At 49.5% G+C, this 27,248-nt stretch overlaps 1 protein-coding gene across 1 annotated transcript; it reads left to right on the top strand.

The window, feature by feature from the left end:
* Positions 1–1,898: 1,898 nt before the first annotated feature.
* Positions 1,899–25,611, top strand: C17H1orf167 (chromosome 17 C1orf167 homolog). The gene is made up of 20 exons (XM_055001755.1): positions 1,899–1,993; positions 5,762–5,937; positions 8,517–10,351; positions 11,455–11,498; positions 11,775–11,991; positions 12,438–12,604; positions 13,231–13,328; positions 14,216–14,402; positions 15,856–16,037; positions 16,834–17,002; positions 17,673–17,886; positions 18,522–18,685; positions 18,866–18,998; positions 19,945–20,045; positions 22,450–22,711; positions 23,286–23,394; positions 24,201–24,426; positions 24,601–24,736; positions 25,090–25,200; positions 25,443–25,611. Exons 2-20 carry the CDS (start codon positions 5,859–5,861, stop codon positions 25,554–25,556), a joined length of 4,548 nt encoding a protein of 1,515 aa, XP_054857730.1. The 5' UTR covers positions 1,899–1,993; positions 5,762–5,858; the 3' UTR covers positions 25,557–25,611.
* The last annotated feature ends 1,637 nt before the right edge of the window (positions 25,612–27,248 follow it).

Raw genomic sequence — 27,248 nt, 5'->3', positions numbered from 1 at the left:
ACTGACCTCGGAAGGATGGAAGGCTGAGTCAACCTTGAGACGGATACTGGAACCCGGCTTCCACCAGGATCGAACTCAGGTCATGAGCAGAGCTTGGGCTGCAGTACTGCAGGTTACCACTCTGTGCCACAGGGCTGGTGCATTTGGTTATTAACAGGTCCGTAAATCCTGGTACTGCTAAATACGTCAGAAGAGGAAAAGCCCAGAGCTGCGATTGCCCTTGCATGCTCCCTCCAGTCTGTTACTGAAAAACTAGGAAATGTTTGACTCTTGCTTCATTTCCTCTTCTTCTGCAGCCTGCTGCTTGGCACAGAAGTTAGTGCCTTGACCAAGAAGTCCTCCTAACTCCTTTGCGCAGAGATGCCCAGCGTGGCTTTAGCCACCGGCTGTGAAATGTGGACAAAAGCCTGCCCTCATCGTGGCCTTTATGATGTTATTGACAAGGTTGAGCTTCTGATGATGCGGTCTTTCCCCCTTCTTCCCAGCCGCCTCTTTTTCGTATATCCATCCAGAGTTGCCACTTGGGTAGCACTGGGTTGGCCTCATCAAGCACCAGCTGAAGCCCTTGTGCCACGCCCAACTCCCAGGGCCACCAGCTCCCATCTCCTTCACCCACTGCCTCTAAGAGCCAAGCTACAAGTGATGCCTGACAGGTTGGACACTTGTCAGCTTCCCTCAAGTTTTGGTGGGAAATGTAGGCGTCTTGGTTTTACAGCTTGGCTCTCCATTACAGCTGCAAGACCAGGACGCCTACATTTCCCATCAAAACTTGAGGGAAGCTGACAAGTGTCCAACCTGTGTCAGGCATCACTTGTAGCTTGGCTCTAAGAGAGCAGCAGGCATGCCCAGAGTGGAGGATTTTCCCTTTGGGCAGTGCGGCAAGTTAGCAGATTTGGGCTCCTGCTGGGGAGGAGGCACATGTGGGATGAGGGTTTGAAGATGCTGGCTGCTCACTTGCCTTCTGTTTCAGCAGGAAGGATGCTGTGGGAAATGGCCAGGGTGGAGAATGCAGCTTCCGCCATGGCTCAATGGCAAGAGCTCCCTCTTTTGCGAGCGTGAGATTCTGAGTTCAGCTGCCAACGTCGCTACTTAAAACGGTGGGAGCAGGGGCTGGGAATTATGGTTTATTTTATAGGCCGCCTTTGTTACATAGACCCGAGGCGGATTATACAGTGCAAGTGAAATACAATATAAGCAACAGCTGGGACATTCACTGAGCAAATCACACCGTTTGGGAGACCCACTGGCAGTCAAAGGACGGAATTTATGACTCCCTTTACTTGATTTCCTCCTCCACTTTATCCTCACCACAACCCTCTGAGCTAGGTTAGGCGGAGAGTGTGTTATTGGCCCAAGGTCACCCATCATTAATAGGAATGCCAATCTCCCGGTGGGGCCTGAAGATCTCCCGGAATCACAGCTGGGGTTTTTTTTTGGTCCATCGATTTCAGTTCCCCGGGGCCTGGAGCAAAAGGTTGCTTTGGAAGATGGACTGTGTGGCATTATACCTTGCTGAGGCCCTAACCCAACCCTCCCGCAGGATCCACCCTCAAATCTCTCGGAAGCTGGCAACCACACCCAGCGAGCTTCCATGGCAGAGCGGAGACTCGAACCGGAGTCTTCCAGCTTGTGGTATGATACTCCAACCGTTACGCAACACTGCCTCTCACGAATTCCAGGCGCCTGCAGCAGGAGGGGCCAGGCAAGGCTGCTGCAGAAGTCCCTCCCGCGCGTCGTCCCTCGAAGGCTCCCTGCCGGGCCCCGGGGATTGCTGCGCGGCCGCGGCCGCCGCTTCCCCCCTGGCTGCCCCCCGCTGCACTCCCGACGGTTCGAACCGAGACGCGCGGAAGGGAGCGCAACGGAAGCCGCCCTTCCTCCCCGGCCTGGGCCGTTTGCGAGCGAGGCTCCCCTTTCCTCCGGGAGCTGCTCCCGCTCCCTTCCCCGGTGCAGCCCCTTCGCCTCCCCAGCACCGATTTAGCGCCCGCAGACGGAGGTAAGATCCCTGCCCCCCGCCAGCCCCCCAGCACAGCCGGGAAGTCGGCAATGGCCTCTTACAGTGCAATCCTATGAAGAATAGTAGAGTCCAGTAGCACCTTTAAGACTAACCAACTTTCTTGTAGCAGAAGCTTTCTGCATCTGACGAAGACAGCTGTGGTTCTCGAAAGCTTATGCTACAAGAAAGTTGGTTAGTCTTAAAGGTGCTACTGGACTTTTTACTACTTTGCAACTACAGACTAACATGTCTAACTCCTCTGGAGAGTTACTCCAGTCCAAGCCCACTGAAGTCAATGGATTTAGACCAGAGTAACTCTCCATAGGATTGCATAATCGATCCTGCAAGAATTGACAAAAGGCAGGGTTTCTAAGGAAGGAAGCAGCGCTTGCGAAACCCGAGTTCTGAGCAAAGGCGGTGCTGTTAATAATTTGCTAATAAAATTGTTTATTAATAACTTTTTCACTTGGAAAACCCCATCGAGTTCTGAGCAAAGACGGTGTTTTGCATAACTGGTTCATCGTAATCATGATAGAAACATAAAATTATATCAGTTTGTAGTCGATCCCACACTTTTGTGTCAGTTTGCAAAGGAATGTAAGAGGGCTTTTTGCTCAGACAGGAGGGCTGTCCTGTAAGGAGGAGACCTCAAAGAGATGCATCAGTAAAGGGCTAGGAACTATACACTCTACTACTACGTGCTACTAGGTACTATCTGTCGCTTTAAGTAAGGTCCTCATGGGTAGCTCCTTAGAATTACTTGTGCTCTGTTTGAGCATTTCTGCAACTCTGTATTGGATTTCTGCAGTTTTGAAACCTTTGCAGATTTAACAACAACAACAACAACAACATTCAATTTATACACCGCCCTTCAGGACAACTTAATGCCCACTCAGAGCGGTTTACAAAGTATGTCATAATTATCCCCACAACAAACACCCTGTGAGGTGTTTGCATTTCTGTACTCCCATTATATCGTTTATTGAAACGTCTCTGAAATGGACTGTACTGACTCACATTGTATAATCTGCCTGGAGTCTCAGTGAGAAAGGCAGACTATAAATAACGTAAATAAATAAAATAGCCAGGGGCAGGCCCAAGCATGGGGGGTGGCTTGGAGACTGGCTATATTTGCAAGGGATTTCTAGGGGTTGGCCCAGGTACCAACTCCTGGGCTGCAGTATCATCTACTGGTGTTATTTTAAAAAAATAAATAGATCCCCCCTCCCTTTAAACAGCTGGTGAAATTATATAGCTAGGCTTGTGGGGGAGGGATAAACAAGCAGCTCTGTTCCCAGATTTAAAAAGCAACAACTGGAGAATCAATTCACAATTTGATGGATGAAAGGAACCTGGAAAGCTGGGCATAATTGGCGTGCGGACCTCCATCCTCCATGGTGTAATGATCGCTTTAAAGGGGGTTCGGAGGGGCTGTTAGCTGTGATGGCTGAATGGAACCTCCATGTTGAGAGGCAGTGTACCAGTTGCAGGGCACAATGGCCGAGGGAGGCCTTGGTGCCCTGCCTGTGTAAGTCTTCTCTCGCATTTTTTTGGCCTCTGTGAAAGACAAGATAGTGGCTTAGATAGATACTTGGTCCAATTTATCTGCGGTCCAAATATATTGGCCACGAAGTGCCAACTAGAACGCTCCATTTTTATTTTTTAAAAAGCAAGTTCCTGCTGCTTGAGACCACCTTAAAAGTGAATGTGCCTCAACTGGCCAAAATCTAAACAGCCTGGGCAAGTCCTGGAAGGATGAGTACAATTGCCTGTGCCCAAGGTGTGAAAATTGGTGCCTTGCCTCACAGTGTTGAATGCTGTTAGCTCCCCCAAGTTGGGCCCGAAAGCTTTTGTAGCCATTTTACAGGTAGTAAACCAAGGCTGAGAAATAGCAATTTGCCCTCCAGGTGCTTCATGCAGTCTTGCTTAGGCAAGTTTTTGAATCCACTTCTCCCCAGCCACTTGTCTACTCCTCCTGGCTCTCGTGTTTATTTATTTGAAATACACAAATTGTTTTGATTCTACCAGGGCGTTTTTTCTGGGAAAAGAGGTGGTGGAACTCAGTGGGTTGCTAGCACAGGGGGCAACTCTTGGCGGGAGGTGGTGCCCCTGGTACCACATGTGCGCGTGCAAAGTGCATGCATGCTCCCAGGGCCAATGACATCACTTTGGGTCAGCTGGAACAAGGGGGGAGTTTTTAAAAGTTTAAATTGCCCTCCGTGAAAATGGTCACATGGCTGGTGGCCCCGCCCCCTGATCTCCAGGCAGAGGGGAGTTGAGGACAATCCACGGCGCGGAGGGCAATCTCAACTCCCCTCTGCCTGGAGATCAGGGGGCGGGGCCACCAGTCATGTGACCATTTTCAAGAGGTTCCGGAACTCCGTTCCGCCACGTTCCGGCTGAAAAAAAGCCCTGGATTCTACTCTCCATCATAAAAACATTATCAAGTGTTCTAATAAAAACACGATCAAGAAAGCCAGCAGTAGAAACATCAAGATTGTGTAATTTAAAACATAAAAAAACATAGGGATGTTGGGGCTAAATCCCAGCTTCTCATAGACCCTGATGGGATCTGAGCTGGCATCCACGGACTCAGGGATCTTGGGGTGGTAGTAGATAGCTCGATAAAAATGTCGACCCAGTTTGCAGCTGCTATGAAAAAGGCAAATTCCCTGCTCATCGTAATTAGGCAAGGAATGTAGAACAGAACTGGTACTGTCACGGTTCCCGTATACAAATGTATGGTAAGACCACACTTGGAATTCTGTGTACAGTTCTGGTCTCCAAACTCAAGCAAGGATATTCTAGAGTTTGAAACAATGGACCATAACCAAAAAGATCAGGGAGCTAGAGCAACTATGAGAATAAATGAAAACGCTTACGGCTTTTTAGCTTGGAAAAAAGGTGAATGAGGGAGACATGACAGAAGTCTATAAAATTAAGCATGGTATGGAGAAAGCAGACAGGGAGAAAAAAAATCTCATCATACTAGAACCCTGGGTCATTCACTGAAGCTGAGGGGTGGACGTTTCAGGACAGACAAAAGGAAGTACTTCTTCACATAGCACAATTAAACTGCGGAACTCACAGCCACATGATGTGGTGATGGCTGCCAACCTGGAAGGCTTTAAAAGGGGAGTGGACAAATTCATGAAGGACGGGGCTATCAGTGGCTACTAGTCTTGATATCTGTTCCCTCCAGTACCAGAGGCAGTGGTGCCTCTTTGTATCAGTCGCTGGAGAGAAGAGGTGGGAGAATGCCGTTGCAGCCGTCCTGCATGTGGGCTGGTGGGCTACTGTGCGAACTGAATGCCGGACTAACTGGGCTTTTGTTCTGATCCAACATGGCTCTTCTTATGTTCTTGGTGATCAAACAGACCATCAAAAAACAGCACAGAAAGAAAAATGGGGGAAAAAACAGAGCTGCAAGAAGAGTGATCCTGGAGCGTGGATTGAATGGGGTGCGAGAGCAACGGCAAGCGCCTGTGTTGTGTAGTGGTTAGAGTGTTGGACTAAGTTACTGCTTAGTAACTCAGTCCCTGCTTCTCTATGGAGCTTGCTAGGTGACGAGGGCCAGCCCTGCTCTTTCAGCCTTCGCTACTTATCGTGAGAATGAAATGGGGAAGGAGAACCAGGTGTGCCTGCCTGGAGCTTTTGGGAGGAAGGGTGGAATAGAAATGCACCAACAGATAGAAAAGGTTGGGGGTGGGGGGGGACAAAGAACATTTCCATTGATTCCTCTTTGGGGATCTTTGTTGTATCCTCCAGCTCTCCTTCTAACAGGTATTTGGTGCAGGGTCCTGTCTTGCCGGTGCCAGAATGGCTTTCCTCTAGCCCAAAGTGTTGAAGGTTGTATGGTGTAGGCATGGAGAACCCAAACAAGGTCACGAGAGGCAGAAGGAAAGAAAACGTACCACCTCGTTTAAGCAGCAACACCACGCCAGGTAAGCCGGCTTTGTTAGTGGGGTGGTTATTTTGCACTGGGCATGTGCGCTCTGTCCATCTTTGCTAGATCAGGCCAAAAGGGCATCTAGTCCAGCGTCAGGGGCCGTTTAGGGGCTCTCTCGCCTGTTCATTTCCCGACTCTTAAAAGGAGACTCCCTCTAAACATGGCTGTTCTACTGACCAGTCGTCGTCCATCCTCCATGTATTAGTTCTAAAAACTCTCAATGTGGCCCCGCTAGCCCTTCAAAATCCAGCATCCCATTTCCAGCAAGTGGCCGTCCAGTAACGCATGACACATAAAGCTGCCATCGAGGTCAGCCCTGCCTGTTCTGACTGGCAACAGTTCCCCAGGGTCTCAGGTGGAGATCTTTCCCCTCAATTCCTACCTGACCCTTTTAACTGGAGCTGCTGGGAATTGAACCTGAGACCCGCCTCATGCAAAGCGGATGCTCAACGGCCGAGTTACAACCCCTCTGCAGTCTCTGGAAGCCCCGCCAGAAATGGATGAAGGCAACAACCTCGTATTTAGCTCCCCCTTCCAGTAACTTGCATTTAGAGGTGTGCTGCAAAGGGGTGTTTAAAACGCAGGTTGAACATCTTCCTGCCACATTTTTGATGGCAAACATGACTGCCTCGTTCGGAGCTAATTTGCGTAGCCCATCTTGAGCATGGCGGATCTAATTAGATGCAGATCAAAGCTTCTCCTTCCCCCAGACATCTGGAGTCACCACGACATCTTTAATCGTGGGCTTTAAGCCGCTTAGAGCGATTCAGCTGGCTCAGCGCTCCCTTGCTGGGGATTGTCAGTGTCCAGCATGTGTCCGCTACTAGGGGATTGCGAAGCAGCGGGTTCCCCCATCGAGATCGGAGGAGTGAACACAAAGAGGGGTCTGTCTGCACTCCTGGGCTTCCGGGCAGTGCGAGGGGAATGCCCCTCAGTGGTGATGGAAGTAAGTAAGGACTCAGGTGGTAGAGAGGTGGTTTATCCCTGGAGGCGGGTTGTAACATTTGCTTGCAATGCACCAGAGGATCTGTTCCGCTCAGGTTCTGGCTCGGCCACGTACAGCTCCTCATGCCAGGGGGAGGGGGATCACACTGTCTTCAGTTTCGCTTCCTGGCAGACAGGAGGTGAGAAGCCAGAGTTAAAACTCTCTTTACAGTGAAATCCTAAGCAGAGTTACTCCAGTCTAAGCCCGGTGATTTCAATAGGCTTAGAATGGAGTAACTCTGCTTAGGATTTCACTGTTTATCGTGGCAGCTTGTAAAGTGTTGCAGGATCTTGCAGCTTCCTGACTGGCCGATTGCATGCCCCCTCTATCGTCCGGAAGAGGCAGCTCTCGTAGTGTCCTTTCAGTTTTCATTAGTTTGTTTGATGGCAAATATAAATTTTTGTGATGGCAAATATAAATATTGAAAATATGTGGAGAACGTTTAGTGAAATCTCACTTGAGAAGCACTACATGTGTGTGGGAGAACAGTCTTTCCAAAGACGCAAACGCTCGTGCAGGATCCAGCTCTAGAATGTAGCTCACCTTGGTCTACAGTTGGGTTTCTTTTTACTATTTGTCAATGCAAAGTATGCTTGCTTCTGTATCTTTTGCATATAAACACAACTGGCAAAAGTGAAGTTGGATTTTTTCCCACTCTAGTCTTTGATGACCTAGAATCTTTCCCACATCTTGTTTCTCGCTGCAGCTGGAAAGCTGCTCAGAGGGGCTCCCAAGGGACGATGGAGAACCAGTGTGGTATAGTGGTTAGAGCGCTAGAGTCCAGTCTGAGAGAGCCAGGTTAGAATCCCCTGCTCTGCCATGGAAACTCTCTCGGTGACCTGGGGCCAGTCACACACGCTCAGCCTAACCTGTCTTACTAGGCTGTTGTGGAGAGAAAATGGAGGAGAGGGGAGCTATGGAAGTTGCTTTGAGTCTCCATGGGGGAGAAAAGTAGGCATAAATGATGAGAATAAAATAAAAATGAGTTGTGTCTTTATTGTGCGGTGTCTGTGTTGTCAGACTCTGAGCCAGGCATCTGCGTAAGAAGAGGGGTCTGGTTTTGTTCTTGGGTAGAAGAGTGCAGTGTTGGCCTGGCCTACAGGGAACGTGCTGGGGCCATGGCATTACCTCTGGACTTGAGGGTTTCCTGTTGGAAAATGCTGGGGGGCGGCAGGGTGAGCCTACATTGACTACAAGCTCCACTGAAACATGCAGAAGTGCGGCATGCCAAAACTATGCACGTCTCATTCGTTTCAACGAAGTTTTTTTCTCTTTTTAATAAACAAATAGTGTCTGAAGTTTGTAACCAGAAGACACTTCTATTAAAAGTGTATTACAGTGAATTATTGTCACCAGGTTCTTGTCTGTGTAATTCTTTCAACACACGTCAGTTTTCCACCTCTCCCATTGGCTTTGCATCTCTGATGTCACGGAATGTTCACAGTCCTAAGAGTCGAGAGAGGAGGGTCCACCATGCAACCAGCATTGAAGACCGGCTCCTGCAGTCAGTGGAAATTATATTGGAAGGGTCTTCCAAACGGTAACAGCTTTATGTTTCTCCCCTCTTCCCCCCCCCCCGCCCCCTCCAGAGCAAAGAAATGTTCAGAAGAACATCAACGTTAATTTGTTCTCGGACTCCTTCAGCTGCGCTGCCGTTTCCCGTCACAGGTCTGGGCCTCCCATCCCAAGCAGAGCTGCTTCCCATGGAAAGTCGCGAGTAGCATCTGTCCAAGGTGCCAAACCAACAGGACGCGTTCTGGTTCAGACCAACCTCTCATGCCCTCACCAGCCTCTCTGGCACAGCCCCAGTGGGTTCTCCGGTGGCTCTTCCCAGCAGCAAAGCAACCTTGAGAACAAGCTGCGGTGTTGCAGATGGGAAAACGCGGCCTGTGTCGGTGACCCTCCCTGGCATTCCGCCGTAGATCTTGGTCCAAACTGTTCTTGCTTGGATCCAGTTGGTTTGAAAAGAGGCCCTAAAAATGACTTCTCAGGCAGGAGTCAGACACCGAGGGATGGACTCAGGCTCTCCTCCAATGATGTCTCCAAAGGGAGGACTGGAAACAAAGACCAGCATGTGTTAAAACAACCGAGGGGTGGTTTCTCTTTGTTGGAAACGACTCGTGGGACTGCTGGAGATTGCTTCTGCCCACCTGAGTTGTCTGAGAGGTCCTCTGCCTCCTCGTTTCTCCATGACCCGCGTTTGTGTCCAGTGAGCCCCAGCAGGAGTTCGAGTTCCTCACCTCCTGGACCTGCCCTCACCTTGGAGCACCTGAGCTCCTCCACCTCCATTGGGAGCCACCCAACCACGGCGACGTTGCAGGTCCTCTTATGTTCTTCCCAAGTGTCCGCTGATCTGCACGGCTCCATCCAGCAGCTTAAGAAAGAAGCAGCTTCAATGGGGGCACATGGTTCGTTCCCCTGGGAGTCCAAGCCTTTTCCGCGACCTCACCCTTCGCATGTGGATCCTCGGGTCTCTGGTTCAGGCAGGCTGTGCGCCGCAGAGCAGCTTGCTAGAGAAGACAGTTGTGCCAGGCAAGCCAGCATGAAATGGCGCACCTCCTTTGCTAGAGAGTGGGGACTTGGTTCCACCCCAGGTGCTTTGGAATATGCAGAACCTCACCCTGCTGGCTACAAGTGCAAAAATGCAGGACTGTACACACACCCAGTGGAGGCCTCAGACCAACTCCGGCTACCGGCCTTCTGTAACGGAGTTGGTTCAGCCTCCTGGGTATGTCAAGGAGAAGAAAGTTGCTCTAACCCTTCATTTTGCTACCACAGATGTTGCTCCGGAACGCAGCAGGTTCTGGAAAGAAAGGGTACCAGCTGTCCTCTAAAAACCCATTATCACCAAAAGACACGTGATCCAGAAGAACTTTCCTCCAGATTCTTCCACTGTTCTGAAGTGGAGCACGGGGACACTCCACTGGGTCTTCCTTCCTTTGATGGTTTGGAGGTACCCTTGGAGACATTGCATGTCAGGCCCCCAGTGAACCCAGGGGTGACCATGTACGGCACCCAAAGCGAAGGGCATCTGACATACTGTTCTCCTGAAGTCGGCCAGTTTGGGAAAGGTTCTGAATATGTAGACATGTGTCAACTTCAAGATGAACCAGGAGGGGCTGACGGGGACCCACCGACCATGCGTGTCCTAGATGAAGATGCTCTGCCTCTGCCTGCTCACAACTCCTTGGAGGAGATAGCTGGAAAAAGCTTTGGAGAGCATTCGTCAGCTGCCATGGATGGTAAGGGCCCGACCGTCTTTGGAGGAAGTGCCCCTGGTTCCAAGAATTTCAGCACCAGGGACTGTTGGCCTGATGCGGAACAGGGGCACGGTGAAGAGCTCCCTGCAGAAAAGAATGCCGAGAGTTCCACGCTTCCACGCTGTGAGGAGAGCCGTCATGGGGTGGACGCTGTGCGGAAGGAGGTGAGTGTGACCTGATTGTTCATTACAGAGGTTGCATTTGGGAGCATGCTGCAAACAGCGGCCGATAGAAAAAATCTGGAAAGAGTCTGGTGAGTGAGACCAGAGACGTACTTTGCAATAAGGCTGACTACTTGACTTGTCCCCAAAAGATTAGCTTGATTGACCGGTGGAGAATGGAGGCCAATTTATGCTTCCAAGTGTCTTTGTAGCAGTAGCATTGTACAACTGCGATTCTCTGCTTTGTGCTTGAAACAGTAAGCCAAGCAGGGCCCACCCCCTTGTGTGACCTGTATAGATACAAACCCACACCACTGCATTGCACTGTGCAGAGCCGGCACTAAAAACCCTCCTAAGGTTAGCAGAACATCAGACAAACATTGAGGGGTGAGATCGAAGACCTATCTGTGACGATTTTGTCTAATCCTTTATTTCAGAGGTCCCTGAGATGGCTCCAGTGGGTGCCTGCTGGTATCTTTCCTGGCACCTGCTAAGTGCTTTTAGAAAGTGGTCAGGGCCGAGTGGGACTTCTACCCAGCAGATGTTTGATTGGCCACTGGGGCTCTAATTGGCTGTGTAGATTAAAAAAATGATTTTAGTGGCAGCTGCCCCCACAGTGTTGGTTATATTGTCTCTTTCCTTTCCCAGTGTATTCCCAGTCTCTTTATTGTCTCTTTCCTAGTAGATTTTTTCAAAGTTCCTCCTCTTTTTTCCTACACTTGGGCTTCTTCTCTGTGTGTAGCTGCTGGCTCCACCTCCCGTGGTGGCCATTTTTTGTTGGCTCCACCTACCATGGTGCCATTTTGTGGTTGGCTCCGCCTCCCGTGGTGGCCATTTTGTGACTGACTCTGCCACCCATGGTGGCCATTTTGTGGTTGCGCCCACCACCTTGTGTCAGAATTCCAAAGATGCTCACAGGATCAAAAAGTGTGGGCACCTCTGCTTTATTCCATTCTCAGAATTCAGTGTCTCTCCTAGTTTAGGTTCTTGTGGTGTGGAATCTGGAATTTTTGAGTAAGGAGTGCACAAAACCCAGAGATTCCGGTAGGGAAGGGAGGGTGGCTGACACTCTGACGGGGACTGTCTTCCTTCTCTTTCTTTTATAGGCTCTGGGAAGAAACAATGAGTCGATGGCTGGAGGGAAAAACAGGTAATGGAATGATAAAGCTGGGAAGGCAGAGGGAATGCCTTAGAAATATACACCAGGGTCCAAAGAGGCGGATATCATTATTACAAGGATTTTAATGTATGCAAACCTGCAGATCCTTGCCTCCTCCCTTCCCATAAGGAAATGGTGTTATTAATAATAATATTAGTGGTACTTTTGTTGCTCTTCTGCCCTGGATTCAGGAGCCATAGTGAACAAAAGGTCTGGCAGAGGGTAATGCAGGCTCCGTTCGATCCCTTCTTCCCCTTCTTGTTTTAGGGATTCTCCAAGGAGCACCCTGCTGCTAGCGAAATGCTTTGCAGCGTGGCGCAACCGAGTCTTTGGCAGAAGGGCTGCCGCTCAGGCTCTGTACGAACGGCAGTTGCTGCGCAAAGGACTCGGGGCCCTGAAGTGGGCAGTGGAGCTGCGGGATGTCCAAGTTGGCATCGCCCAGCGGAGACACAATTTGACCCTGCTGGCCACCAGCTTCTGCAAAGTAAGTTTGCTCAGGGAAGCAGCAGAAGAAGCGAGCAAAGGTTGGGGCGGGGGGCAGGGGCAGGCTGCAGCTCAGCAGTGGGGCATTTGCTTTGCATGCCGAAGGTCCCGGGTTTAGTTCCAGGCATTCCCAGTTCAAGGGTCACGGGGTGCAGGGGTTGGGAAAAACCATCAGAGTTCACCCCACCAAGCCAGGCGGCCTGGCTTCGTGTACAACCAGTACATGAACGGGAGGAAAGTGCTTCAGTCAACTCTAGTTGGAGGGCAGATCTTGGGGAGGTGGGGTAGGAAATGCCTGAGCTCTTTGGAGAGCAACAGGCGGTCAAAATGAGAACTCCTAACATATTCAAAATATAACACTTCTACCTTTCCACTCCCATATTATGGGCAGGGGGAGTATCCTGTGGCGTCAAAAAGAGACCCTTTAGCTGTCTGGTTCTATTTCAGTGGCAGCGTGCCATGGAGAAGAAGCGGAAGGAGCAAGCTTCATGCACAGAGATGGAGACCCATGGCAGAGATTTTCCGACATCCCTGCTAGGAGAGAAAATCGCCAAGGGCCCCATATTTCGCCAGCTGCCCGCAGAGTGCCTGGAAGCAGCCACCCAGTACAGCAAGTTAGCAGAGCCAAGATTTCATCCATCTGGCAGTGGGAATTCTTTTCCCTTGTAGACTCAAAATCTCCCCTGCCCTAGTCTGTAGACCTGGGCACTGTTTCGAGTTTCCCAAGAATTTTGGCTGCTGCCAATGAAAACCGAAACACACATTTCTAGCCCACTGGAAGAAGTTAAAAAGGGGCATTGCCACTTGGGAGTGGAGCTTCTGTGGCTTGCATAGTGGCTGGCTTCACCCTGCGATCATTAGGAGCTGAATAAATTATGCAGACAAAGGGAAAGTATACCGATGTGCCTAATATATGCAGCCCATGAACATATAACTTGTTTGTGTGCACATAGTATTTTGAATGCATTGTGCAAATAACCAGAACAGGGCACTTGGTTCTTCTTTATTATCCCGAGGTTGCCACGGCATCTTTACTGCAGATCTGCACCATAAAGAAACTAGGTCCGCTTATTTGAGATTATTGTGTGAATTTGTTTTTGTGACAACCCTGCAGGGTAGGCTAGGCACACCCTAATTAGGTTCCTGGAGGATGGGGATTCGGATTAGTGTTTTCCTGGTCTGTTTCAAAACTGTACATCCCGTCTCTCTGGGATAAATAGAATACTGTGGCTTTTTTCAGGGCAGAAGGAAACCTGTGGCTGCAGATTCACCACAACCAGGGAGTAGACAAGCTGTGCAGAACGGCCCAGGCAGTCCGGGACATGCGGCGTCTGGCTGGTGAGCACTCGTTCTAGCTAAGGACGCTGCCGAATCTTGCATGCCGACTGTTTCAACTCAAAAATCTCTCATCCCCAACCTCACAATTAGAAATCTTTATGTTTTGACCTTTTTATGCTTCCTGGCCCCACACCTTCCCTATTCAGCTTACGTGATTTTTAAAGTTTCTGCTGTGCAGAAATGACATTAAAATGCCTTTAAAACAATCACGCAAATGGTGCTGAAAACCCCAAAATGAAAAAGCTCGCAACAAAGACCTCTAAAAGCAAAAGCGGAATGGGAAAATGGACATCTTGCTTCATTCTTATTTATGATGCTGTTGGCTTTGGTTTCAAACACTGGTTCAAAACTATCTTATCCAGGGCTTTTTTTCAACGGGAACATGGTGGAATGGAGTTCCGGAACCTCTTGAAAATGGTCACATGGCTGGTGGCCCCACCCCCTGATCTCCAGGCAGAGGGGAGTTTAGATTGCCCTCCATGCCACCAAGTGGTGCGGAGGGCCATCTCAACTCCCCTCTGTCTGGAGATCGGGGGGGCGGGGCCACCAGCCATGTGACCATTTTCTCCGAGGGCAACCCACTGAGTTCCACCACCTCTTTCCCCAGAAAAAAGCCCTGATCTTACCACAATATAAAGAGAAAGAATAATATTAATTCATGTCTATTTCTTTTTAAAAGGGGTGTGGCCAGAGGTGGGTGTGGTTGCTGAATGGGTGTGGCTAAAGGAGGGGGTGGAACTTGTGTATTTTACACTGCTGCATATACCAGATCCCTGGCAAAAATGTTAGTCAGTCCAGAAACCTTAGAATGTGCTGCCCCCTAAACTCTTTCCGCTCCTGAAGCCGACGTCTCTTTCTTTCCCTCCTGGTCTTGCGATATGATGCAGCAGCATTCAGATTATGGCGCCTACAGAAGGAGCATCTGGATAAGGAGCAATCCCGTGCCCAAGAAGCTTGCGCCCTCCTGGAGAAAAAGAGGTTGAGGAACGTGTTCAGGACGTGGCAGTCCTGTTGCAGGGCGACCAAGAGGATTTTGCCACTGATGGCTCAGATCCAACGAAGGCTGGTCAGCCGGTGAGAGGAGCGCAATCCTGTTTGTATGGAACACTTTTTGCACTGGGAAAAAACTTCACCACTCAGGGGTCTGCACTCCAACCCTTTGATGCAGGCCGTGCTTTTGCCTTATGCAGCTGTCAGAACTTTGGTCCACTGAGCTCGGCATTGCCTTGGCAGACCGGCTGCTTTCCTGGATCTCAGGCAGAGAAAGTGGCTTTCTCCACGCTGATTCCGCACACGTTGGATAATGCACTTTCAATGCACTTTATCACTCATTTGAGGTGGATTTTTTGTTCCGCACAGGAAAAAATCCGTTCCAAATGATCTATAAAGAGGATTGGAAGTGCATTATCCAATGTGTGCGGAATCACTACACGTCTGCCACCCGAGAGGTTTTAATTGGAGGTGCCGGGGATCGAACTGGGGGCTTTCTGTGCGAAGATCACTGCTCTGCCGCTGAGAATAGAGATGGCGGGGGGAGGCTGTGGCTTTAATATACTGGCTCTGTTCTGCTCTGACTTCGCAAGAAGTTGTTGTTGTTGTTGTTGTTGTTATTACTATTATTATTTATTTATTTATAGTCCATCTTTCTCACTGAGAGCCAAGGCCGTGCGATATAATACAATATAATCAACAGGTGGGCCATTCCCTGAGCAAAGTGCAATAGTCAACGGCAGTTAGGACATGCAGGGAAAGAGATACAAGAGGGTAGGGTAGCAGAAAATTGGAAAAACAAGTTGAAGCACATTGAGAGGGACCCCCCCCATTTATCCCTGTACAAAGCTTGAAGGGGTGGAGTGAAGGAAAGATCAGCCCGGCACCAGATGGCAGATGCAAGCATCCGGCAGGACTGCGGATTCTCTGCAGCCAACTGAACGGTGACCAACAGTTGGAGAAAAAGCTGTGGGGTTTCCAGGTGTGATGGGGGGGGGGGCTGCTGTTTGTGCTGCAGCTCTTCAGAGGCAGTGGTTTGCAAGGACAGGGAGGGATGCATGTAAGGAAAAGGGGCAAGAGGGGGGGAGCATGGTGGGTGGGTGGATGTAGCACCGGGGAAGAATCCCCGCTCAGGTACAGATTTGAAAGAGGCAGAGGAGGAAATGGTCAACATGCCCCTTTGCAAGGCTCAGAGCAGAGGTGCAGAAGGGTGGGGGGGGATCTTTGGGTCTTCTTGTTGCCTGCGAATCCACCAGAGTAGGGGCCCCCACCCCCTCCCTCCCGGGTGCTTTTGCCCACCCTCTGGAAAGCACGATAAAAGAGGGTTCTGGGATGTTTTGAGAGGACTTTCCTGAACACGAGCCTCCTTTGGGGGTGGAGAGGAGGGCAGCCCTGGGTCCCAAGAAATGCGTGGGCAGCACAGAAGTAAGCCCTCGAGGCTGCTCGCGTGAATGCTTGCAAAGGGGATTTGGGGGGAAAGATAAGCAGGGAAATCTGGACACTAACAGGGGGCAGCTTGTTCTCCTTGTCTCTACAGGTGCTTCAACACCTGGAAGGGCTTTGCTGAAAGGGAGGCTTGTGCCAGATGCTGCCGGGACCGCCAGCGGGTCGGAGCCCTGAGGCTGTGCTTCCAGCAGTGGGCCCTGATGGTGCAGGTCCGGGAACAGGCCAGAAAGACGCTGCGGGAGCTGTTGGCCCTGAGACGGAGGACTGCCTATGGTGAGGAGCAGAGGGCCCTGGAGCCATTAGTGAACCCAGATGGGTTTGGGTGGGTGGGCCGCCTTCAAACCTCCCCCTCCCACCTGAATCGCTTTTCTCTTGGTTTGCTTCCAAACCCTTTGATATTGTACGGTTCTCATTTACAGCTACTTATTTATTAGACTTACTTTCTTTTCTTTTATTTATTTACATTTTTTTAGTCCACCTTTCTCACTGAGGCTCAAGGCGGAATACAAAGCGTAAGCCCATGCAATCAATAGCGTGGGAGGCCCAATTAGCAATGTAATAGGATTAAAATCTGAAAAAAGTGTAAGAATCCATACGACATGTTAAACAATGCAGAAATTTCATAGCTGAACTACGCGTACAGTAACAGAGAGTGCGTATTATTATCTTCTAAATTATTTGTTGCTATGGGTTTTTAAGACAACTTTCTAAAAGTCTTTTTATCACGGCCATTGTTTTAATCGCTTAAGTATATTTTAATGCCGGTATTTCAAAATTGTTTGATATTGTGCTAAAAATCTTTTTTTTTTTGTAAAGCAGGGTGGGAATCTCTTGGTTGGGAATGCAGTCTAGAACTAACTGTAATAGATAAATGTTACTGACATGCTGAGAAGGTCAAGAGAAATCTCTCGAAATGATTCTCTGTGAGGCTTTGCAAGAAAGCGCAACAATCTTCGCATTATATCTTGAGAAACTGCATCGCCCCCTCTTGTCCGTGGCGCATTTGCACATGGGGGATTTTAATACATTTTTCCCCTCTTCTTTCACATTGGATGGCCTGTTGGTGTAGAAAGGTTTGGTTTTGCTGTTAATGCTCCCAAGACACAACCACATCTGAACACTGTAAGGGAGTCTCAAAGGAACGGACCCGACACCCTGGATGGCCTCTTCGTTGCGTTGGTGTTACAGAAAATGTTTTATGTTTGGAAAACAAGATGGCAACAACAGCAACAGGCTGAGTAAGTCTTTGGCCACTGACAAGGATGAGGCAATGGCCAGTGCAGAATTCAGCTTTCAGGAGACCCCAGTGTTCTTTTTTTTTTTTTTTTAAAAAGAGCAAGTTTCTAGACCTCATGGCTGCAAAGATATGCATGAGAGTGTGAAATTGCTGAAAAGTGGGAGATTGTTGGTGTTGGCGCATTGTGACTGACAGATCCAGAACAAATTGTATATAACACGAACAACTTCAGAACAAAGTAGAGAAATTGGACATGTTTGCATAATTGATTGAGATCAGCGAGTGTTGTTTTGGTACAGAATTCGGGTGTAGAATTTTAATTCCACACTCCCCTTAGCGTGGAGTAATCTTGTTCCTGGCAATTTATTAATTATTAAGATGATTTTTTTAAAAAAAAACCTTTGATCTCTCAGCCTATGCTGGAGCTCTTCACCCTGATGTGCTAGTTTTCTACTTGCAGGGAGTTTTTCCTCTTAGAGTGGAACATTTAGACTTCCCCACACACACACACATCGCGTGCACACACCATCTGATGCATTAAAAGATACGCTCTGGCAAGAGTTTAGTCATATTTACAATCACATTTACAGCACTTATTCTCTTGAAACCTGGTAGTTAAATAGAATGCAGGCTCTCCTCATGTTTGAAGCCTCCTACATTCTTATTTTCAGTGCCGTCCGTCGTGCTCTGGAGCGAAGGCAGCTCAGGAGGGCTCTGGGCCATTGGCGCTGGAAGGCCCTCTCTCGGACTCCTCTCAGACGCTGCCCCAGGGATCTTGCTGAGGACCCGTTCCTTGCCTCGCTGGATTCGGATGAGTTCTCGCAGTCCTCCGGCTTCCACAGCAACACCCCTGCCCTGCCGGTCTCCAGTGACTCATTGGACAGGGTAAGAAAATGTCCTCCACAGGACACTTGGTGACCCCATGGAGAGGGGAACATCCCAGGGGGAAGACAGCAGTGCCGGTTTCCAGTTTAGCAGAGGTTCTCCTTGGGGAGGAGAATAGCTCCATCTGGCTGTCATTGAAGGAAGCCACCAGACAATGCACTTCAATTGGCCTCAGAGCGAACCGGTTATTTTTAATGCCCTTTGGAAAACACCTGAGGCCTGGAATAGATGAGGCTGGTGGGGGCCCTGCCCAGCATCAGCCAAACACCTAGCGGAACAGCTGTTTGGCTGTCTGTCTTACAGGCCCGGCGGAATGATAACAAATCCTGCCGGGCCCTGGTCTCATTTGACAGAGCGTTCCACCAGGTTGGAGCCAGGACCGAAAAGGCCCTGGCTCTGGTTGACACTAGGTGGGCCTCCGTGGGGCCAGGGACCATTAATAGCAGTTTATCACTAGATGAGGCCGCGTTGTGTGGATTGCAGTCAAGAGCATTCCTGACAGGCAGCACATCCACCTGGCAGGGTCGCTCCATATCAGTTTAATCTCCGAGTTTCAACAGTCCGGTTGGCTCGGTCATGGGTGGCATTCAGAAGCAGGGAATTGATACTCGTGTCTTTCTTGTGGCCAAGAACAGGAGAGCAGTCTGATGGACAGCAGCCCTGGCAGCTTCTCCTCCTTGGTGACCATCACAGATTCCAGGCAGCTTCCGCACCTCGTCTCATCTCCGACCCCTTCCCTTGGCTGGGAAGACCTCGGGCAGGAAGCTGTGGAGCCTTGCATTCAAAATCAAAACATCGGGTAAGTCGGTTTCTCTTTTCGCTCTGGTGGTGTTTTGATTTTGAACTGCAAAGGGGGTCGCTGAGGGGTTTTAACCGTTGGTGCTGGAGGGTTTGCATTCCCATCTTTACCCCGAAGATTGCCCCCGAACAAGGCCTAGAGTGTTTTTTCTCCTTGGATAGTTGCATTTCTGTCTGGCAGGAAAGAAGACTTCGTGAGAGGTCCCTTCCAGTCCTGGGGGGTTCTTGGCCCCGACTGCGAAGTTCACTCCATCACCGTGTCCTCCTCATGGGAATCAGAAAGATCTGGAGGGGATGAAAAGGACCTTTTTGAGGTTGGAGATGTCACGGCAATCTTGTACTTAATTGCATTATGAATGTGATTTTGGGGTGCTCTTTGTAGGAAAATATAGCAGAGTTTGTGCAAAGATTGCGCATTGGAAGTAATGAGAATAGATTCACACACACACTCCAGTGTAGCTCTGTAAAATTGCTTTACTAAAGGATAAAGATTAGGGTTACATTTGGAGAAAATAATAAATTGCTAAGCTGACTACATCTTGCTAGATAAGAAGTAAGTAAGAGTGAGAGTGAGAGGAGAGTAGTAGTAAGAGTAAGAGTGAACAAAGAGCAATAACACTTCAGTATATAGCATCAATTAATTGCCCCCAATAAACAAACTGCCCAATAGAAAATCCTAGTCTTACTTCATTATGCTTAGTGATTCCCCTTTCTATGGCGGGAATCGTATTCGAAGCTCTAATGGTTACATTCAAAGTATGTTTACTAATTAAGTAGGTAACACAAACAGTTTAACTCTTTCATGACTGGAATGAAAACACTTGCTAAATTCCCACACTCTTGGCGAGCTTCTTCATACCTTCATGGCCAAAATGTCCAGGCACGACCCATATATGTGCATGTGATGTTATAGATAGAATGTGCCTTCCTGTCGTATTTATTCCCTCCTACATGCAGTGCTTTCAATAAAATCTACCATCTCCAGCAAAGTTTGGTGGTAGAATCCCTACGCACAGAAAACCAGTACATCAGGGAGAGGGATGGGTGGGAACTGTCCTGCATCTCTACTTGCAGGGATTTTTTTTTTAACACGAGGGAGCATTAAAACCGGAATCTCCTTCCTGCAGCCTGAATTAGTTCAGCTTTTCCTACCCGCTCATTCTGTTGTGGCTGGAGATCCCTCTTCAGCTGTTTTGTGTGCAAAGAAATCCAGGGACGTCCCTGCATGTGTGAACTTGTCATTCTCCCTTTTCACTCCAGAATCAGAGGCAGCTCCTGGAAAGATGCTTTGCGTGCTGGTCATCTCAGACTCTGCAGAACTTGAAAGGCAAAGAGTTTCGCAGGCGCACCCTCCTCTCTTGGTAAGCTGCAGAAGAACCAGTTTGCCGTCCTCTAGATGCTGGGGCAGGAGAAACACCCCCAGGTACCCGATGTCACGCTTCCGTGACAACATTGAGTGCATGTATAATGCCAGTCCAAGGAGACCTGCCAAATACAGGGAATTCTGCCCAGCGCAGTCATAATATTAGATGTTCATTGCAATATGTAGTGCAAGTAATTCTCATGATACGGCCCTCAAGAGTACTGCTGCATCTGTGGTTTGCTTGTATCATCATTTTTCGTATGAAATTTTTCCTTGCTTACAGTGGCATTTTTACAGAGCAGTGGCTAGCAAGTATTTTAAACAATGTTAATTGCTAGGAAGAAACAGAGGGAAGGTGCTTCCGCAAGGGTGTTCATTCTTCCTCTTGCATACTTTAAAATTAAACTTTTGGGGGGTGGGGGCGAGTGTGCAAGGCTAAAATATGTCTTCAGATTGAATTCAGTGTGTTGGGGCAGGGGGAGAGCAGAAAAGAATCCCTGGCATAGCAGTGAAAATTTCCTCCAAATGTGTGCGGAGGGCATTCCCATTATGGCTGAAGAAGGGAGCTGTGACTCTCGAAAGCTTCTCCCCTGAAAATCTTGTTGGTCTCTAAGGTGCCGTGGGACCCAAATCCTGCTGTTCCATATTGCAACTGCAAACACAGACCCTGGATATCTCGTTGGTCTTTAAGGTGCTTTTGGGTCCAAATTTTGCATTGCAATTTAGTAACCTTAACCAGCCCCCGTTGTAATGGCAAGGGCTCCCCTCCCCCCCCCGCTCAAATGTGGGGTCAAGAGACACACCCTTCTGCCTCTCGTTCTAGAAATCGCAGGCGAGCAGCACCAGGCTCCCCCGTGCAAGCAGGATCCCATCGATCGGCAGCCCCGGGGCCCTCTGGCGTTCAGAAAGGTTAATTGGCCTGCTGCAGGCCAGCTGGATTCTTCGTAATGAACCCCTTCCATATGGCAAATCTGAGCGTGGATCTTTTTGATGGCAGTGAGCAGGCAGGGGTCCCCCCCCCCTCTCGTCATGCACGGAAATTAGCTCCCCCACCCCACCCCCAGGGCACAGCAGCCGGTCCCCAAGAAGGGAACAATAGCCCAGCAGGATCCCTGGACCGAGTGAAGAATCCACTTAGCAGTGGGGGGAGAATAATGAGCCCGAGGCCTTGTGGCTGGCAGGCAGAATTGGCGAGAGGTGTGGGGAGCTCCGCCCAGCACTCCCCCCCCCCCCCCGGGCTCTGGTGCTTCCGTCTGAGCCTCCTGCAGGGAGAAGATCCAAGGTGGGAGATGCAGGTTGGAAGCGGGTCTTGTGCCTCCCCCCCACCCTTCCCAGCTAGTACTTAAAATCCTAATGGAAAGGGACTGTTAGAGCAGGCGGCCCGCCCTAGGAGAAGGAAAGGGTGCTCAGCAAGGCACCCGCTTCTACCCCAGATCGTCATGGGATGCCCCAGCAGGGCCACAAGCAGCAGCACGGAAGCCACAGCCTACCCTTTTGTCTCTCCCCACGCCAGCAATGGGTATTCACAGCTACAGTGCCTCTGAACATGGAGGTTCCATTTAGCCGTGATGGCAGAGAGCCAGCTTTCACCCCATCCTGCGTATGTTTATTCATATAAACATTGAGCTTCTGGCCCCGATGATTCTGGAGGTTAGCTTGGAAATGCCTCATCTAATTTCCTCCCTGGTTGCTTACTGAGCAGCCGATTGACCCAGCGCCCATGCCGTCCCACCCACTGGCCTTCTTCTACTTCCCTTTCCTGCCCGCCGTCTTTTGAAGGTGGAGCTTCAGTGAACTCCAGTTTCTGCTCCGCGCCCTGATTTTTCTCTCTCTGCAAAGCTGGCCCACAGCCAGACATTTTAGGATGAGGGAGGAGGCGGTCTAAAGATTGTGAACAGTGAGCAAGAATCGATGGAGCACAGCCAGACCCTAAACTCCTAGTATAATACATTGAATGTACTTAATGGCATCAAATATTCATAAAATATGTTATTCTTTTTACAAACGAAGACTTGCCTTTATACTCACTGGGCACGATGTGGTGTAGACTTTTTTCTGAGCAATTGAAGAGAATACCTTCCTGCACTCTTCTTTAAGATGACTGTCAAAGGGACTAGAAATGTAGCTTTTTCTTAAAAAAAAAATTAAAGCTTGAAAATCACTAACATTGTTCTGTAGAAGTAGAAAAGAAGTGAAGCGAGCTGTGGCTCACAAAAGTTCATCATACCCTGCCACAAATTTTGTTAGTCTTATCAGTGCTACTGGACTCTTGCTCTTTTCTACTGCTACAGACAGACTTAACACAGCTACCCATCTTGATTATTCTGTTGGAAGTCCTCCATTGCGCCAGAATATGAAAAAAATTCAAGGCAATCCTTTTTTCCTTTGTTCCCTCCACCCAGGGCTTTTATTTCCTGGACTGTTGCCACAGCGCGTAGTTCTGTGCAGCGTAAGGCCCAGGTCTGGTTGGAGAGCACCCGGCAGCAACATCTTTTGGCCTCCTGCTTTGGGAAGTGGAAGGACGAGGTCTTGAGAACCAAACAGCAAAAGGAAGAGAAAAACCTGCCAAGGAGCCCTGCTGGGTGCAAAACCACGTGGCGCTGGAGGAAAGCGGTCAGGGGTTGCCAGGCCCTGCGGCTGAATGCGGGGACCACAGTGCAGCAGGTGGGGGAAAGAACATCAGAAGGGCACTTGCAGGATTGGACCGGCAGCCCATCTAGTCCAGCATACCCCCACAAGCCCCTCCCCAGGAGCATGGAAGCTGCAGCCCTGTCCTGTTCCTGCCCCCTTGCAACTGGCATGGAGAAGAATATGCAGAGAAGAGGGGGGGAGTTATTTTATTTATTTGAATATTTTTATTTTAGGTGTAAAATACACCTAAAACTCTTTTAACCCAGTAAGTCCTCAGTCTAAAACTTAAACCACGTGAGAAGGTTCCATTGAGCCATCCTGGCTAACAGCTGCAGATGCCTCTCCTCCTCCGTGAACAGCGAACCCCCCTTTAAAACTAGATTAGATAATTTAGTAATCATCACTGGATCCTGTGGCAGAGAGTTCCATAAGTTAATTATGCATTGTCAGAAGAAATGCTTCCTTTTTTTCCTGAGTCTGCTGCTGGGTAGCTTCCTTTTGAGTGCTCTCCCGTTATGCGGGTGCCCCTGTTGGGAATACTACACCCACTCTTTTGCCACAGAGATGAGGCTGGTGGTTTGAAAGGTTTGGCCGTTCCTTTTTCCAGAGCGGCAGTTACTGGACAAAAGCAGCTGCCATGTCCCTGTGCCTGCGACAGCGGAGCAGCCTCGTCGGAGCCTCCAAATTCATGAAGATTTCCCTCTCCTGGCCAAGCCGTAAGAAACCCAGCTCTTGCTTTGTTTCTGGGGCATGTGCTGGAAACCAGCAAGGGGGGAAGACTGTGTAGAGTTGTGGGAACCAGGCCTATACGTTCCACAGAACCTTCTTGGGGCTGCAACCCAGAAGGGCCCAACTTCTGCAGGTTCAATCCACAGCATTTCTTGTTCAAAGGATCTCAGGGGGGAGGTGGTGGGAAAGACCCCTCTCTTTCTGGGATCCTAGAGAGCCCCTCCCTGTCAAAAGAGGCGTCACTGTGAAGCTACGGAGGCATTACTGTGAATATATGGCTGTTTGGCATATTCATATGGGGTTGCCTGAGGAAATGTTCCCCCACTCCCAAAAAATCCCTGCTAATCCACGTTAACTGACTGGGGAAGAGGGGACCTAGACTAGTCTTTGCTAGATTTCCCTTCGCAGGGACATTTTCGCACTCGCATGTCTGTTTATGCTTTCAGTCACACACACCCTGCCCTCCATGTTGATGGTATGCTTTGACACAGACAAGATATTACGCAAGAGAATCCAAGGAGAGATGTCATGTTACCTTCTTGCCTCTTGAAAACAAATGCTATTTTGGGGGGAAATGCACACTTATATAACTTGTAGACATGGTGGTGTTTTTTTCTTTGCACAAGCAGGCTCATAAAATTAGGTAGAGTTTTGGGGAGGGGCCCAGAGCAATGCAAGGCACTGTTCTCCCCCTGCCCCTGCAAAAAGAAGAGTAGAAAGGTGCAGCTGCAGAACAAAAGACTGAAGCAAGAGATAACCCCGTTGCACATTAATGTGGATTCTCATTTTCAAGAGCGGAGAAGGAGCAGAGAGGAGGGACTCCCTTCCAGTTTAGCTGTCTGCGCCAGGCTGAACGGCAGCTCTTTCCACGTCTGGCTGATGCTCTACAGATGGCAAAACAGGACGGCGGGGCCTTCTCAACAGGGGCCCCTGGAGAGTCCAGGCAGAACAGAAGGGAGAAGGAAACCTGTCCAGATCCAGGACAGCAGCGCTGAAACGGATTCAACGAGGTGGCTTTGGTAAGGACCCTCACCCACCATTGTGTCTGTGGCGTGTGCTCTGTGAAGTGACAAGGCCTCTGAATCCTAGCAACTGCTGCAATAATCATTCCACGGGCTAGGATGGGCTGGGAATTAGCATAATGCTGTAATTGCCAGTGAATTCCCACCCACCCCTTTTTGATCCAACTCCAGGAGGAAATACCTAAGACTCTGGAGGCGCAACGTTCTCCTGCGTCGTTTCCAGGATGCTCGGAGGATGCGCCTCCTGGTGAGGGCGTGGCTACTCTGGAAGGATGCCTGCAGGACCGAGTGGGTGATACAAGCTTTGGTGAGTGCCTACAGCAATTGGAGGGGGAGGGGGAGAGAATGTTACCCCTGCGTTTTTGATCTGCTGAGCCTGGTGGCCTTGGTACAGAAAGGACAGTCAGGCTTCTAGTCCATATGGCAGTGCTGAAGTTTGCAAACACAGAGATGTGGCATGGTTGTTAAGCGTGAGCTGGGAAGTCCTCTGTCCATATCGCAGCTGTGAGCCTGCCGCATGAGTGAAGAAATAACTCTTTCCTTCTCTCCAGCTGTGCCGGGTCACGTTGATGGAAAGCTTGGAATGTGCCCAGTTGCTTCTTGCTCTGCGCCATGGCTGCTGCTCTTAAATCAGCCCCTGATGCTCTCTCCCTTCTACAGGCATGGCAGAGGCTGGCCCAGTGGGGCTGGAAGGCGTGGAGACGGCGTTGCCTGCAGGCGTGGGTGGCTGAGCATTTCCTGGAGGCCCAGAACAGGAGCCTACTCAATAGGGTAGGGGCGTCATTCCTGAAATCATTACGAGGGGCACCTTCAGCTACACCAGGAGACAGAAAGTAATTCAAGTCCATCTCCTGGGAACTCGCCTTTTCCAGAGTAGGCCGTTAACTGCATTTCTGTGCGATTGACTGGTCTGGCCTGGCCGCCCTTGGTTGGGCTGGGACAGTAACTCTGCTTCTTCTCCACTTTGGAAGCAGCATCCACCGCCTCTGATAATTCCTGTCTCCTTCCTTTAGGCTTTTGGAAGGTGGCGGCACCTGGCAGCAAAAGCCAACGACCAGCCCCAAGGGAGCTTTGAAATCTCCAAGCCTGTTTCACACAACAAGGTGGCAGATTTAACCAGGGCATGAAACTAGATGCCCAAGGACATGGATACAGCCAGGCGATTTCTCTCCAATAACATGCAAAAACCAACCATTCAAAGCTTCCTGAGTGTTTTTTTTTAAAAGTGTACGCCTGTGCAAATTAGAAGTGCACTAAGCCCTGATTTTACCACAGGGGGGAGGGTGCCTCTCCCATCAGCGCAGACTGCATTTAAGCCTTTGGGTGGGGGGCACGGTGGCAACCGGGAGATGTGGCCCGCTGTGAAAAGAGCCTGACGGAACCACCTGTGACCCGAGGGTCATTGCTCTTCAGTGTACAAAGCCTCAACAGATTCGTCCCCAAATGCCATTCCTGACCCAGGAAACTCCATTTGTAGCGGAACAACTCACCCTTCTGCTTCCTCCCCCCCCCCTCCCTTTGCCAGGGCCATCCTCGTCTTCCTGGAACATGAGGCTGTATTTCTAAACCAGCCTGTCACAGCTGGAATTTCTCAGCCACCCACTCCCGGCATGTGTTCGCATCCATCACTGCCTATTAAATGCTCAGCTAAGCAGGCAAGTGCCCCCCCCCCACCCCTCTTGCTCTCTCCTTCTTTTGCCTCCTTCCTTGATTTTCTTGCTTCTGCTGATTAGGCTGCTGATAAAGGAACCTGCTGCGGGCAGCTGATGCCCCTGTCAAAGCTGCCCCCCACCCCGTTCCCAAGAGATTTCTTGCTGGAGTCCTTCCGCACTCATTAGCTCGCGGTACAATGGAGGGGCTGGGATTACCCTCTCATCTCCCGACGGACAGATTCAGCTCAGGGACAGGGTGTTCTCTAAACTGGGGATGGAAATGATTCAGACATTTACCATGTTAAACATTTCCAGGCCTGGTCCGAATCTTGCCTTGAAGAACAAGGCCTGTTTGTATGATCCAGTTCTGCTGGGGGCAATAAAGACCCAGAACAGAATGTGGCTCAAGATGCAGGAAAAAACCTTCCCGATTTCTTTCTCAAGTTTCTGCTCCGCAGGACTGCAGAGGGATTGTCAACAGAATGTGTGCCATGCCTCAGGAAAGGGGAGAACAGCTGAGCAAAATGTCCAGAGGTTATAGGGCGGATTTGGATTAGCCTTTCATCAGACCTGTGTGCAACACAAACTTTGCGATGGTTGGCCAAAATCTGCGCCCTGAAAAGGCGAATCTTGCAAATGTATAAATTATGGAAACGTGAGCACATTTTGCATCTCTCTCTCTCTTTTATCTTTTATTCCAATACATTTTATTGTAGCATTTTATTGCATCTGATGAAGAGAGCTGTGGTTCTCGAAAGCTTATGCTACAATAAAATTTTTAGTCTTAAAAGGTGCTACTGGACTCTTTACAGAAACAGACTTAACATGGCTAATTCCTCTAGATCTTTTATTCTGGATTTTTCGTTAATTGGACGAAGGGTTCTGGAGCTCTGTGAAACCTTCACAATATCCTGGAAATCTATTCCAGCCACTGCTGTGGTTTGTGAGATTTATTTGGCATTTCTCATCTGCTAAATCTAGAGTTACAGAGATGAGAAGTAGGGAGTTACCTTTTGAAAGAAATAACTAGATTCCTGAAAATCTCAGTCTTGGGAAGCTGAAATCTACCTCTGGATTCTGCGCTTTTGCAAACCTGCAATTACCACACAATGGTCTCGCCAGTCCAAACTGAATATCCCTTTTCTAGATGGGAACAGGCCATAGCTT

This window comes from Eublepharis macularius, chromosome 17, assembly GCF_028583425.1.
Source record: "Eublepharis macularius isolate TG4126 chromosome 17, MPM_Emac_v1.0, whole genome shotgun sequence".
In the NCBI taxonomy this organism is placed as follows: domain Eukaryota; kingdom Metazoa; phylum Chordata; class Lepidosauria; order Squamata; family Eublepharidae; genus Eublepharis; species Eublepharis macularius.
The sequence above is the reverse complement of the archived record's forward strand: the minus strand, read 5'-3'. Positions and strand labels throughout refer to the sequence as shown.

Bases quoted from the DNA above. Each gene is read 5' to 3' on its own strand.
- C17H1orf167 (XM_055001755.1), top strand. From the start codon at position 5,859: ATGGAGAACCCAAACAAGGTCACGAGAGGCAGAAGGAAAGAAAACGTA. The intron at 17,887-18,521 runs GTAAGAAAATGT...GGCCAAGAACAG, and splicing joins CCAGTGACTCATTGGACAGG to GAGAGCAGTCTGATGGACAG. The intron at 25,201-25,442 runs GTAGGGGCGTCA...TCCTTCCTTTAG, and splicing joins ACAGGAGCCTACTCAATAGG to GCTTTTGGAAGGTGGCGGCA.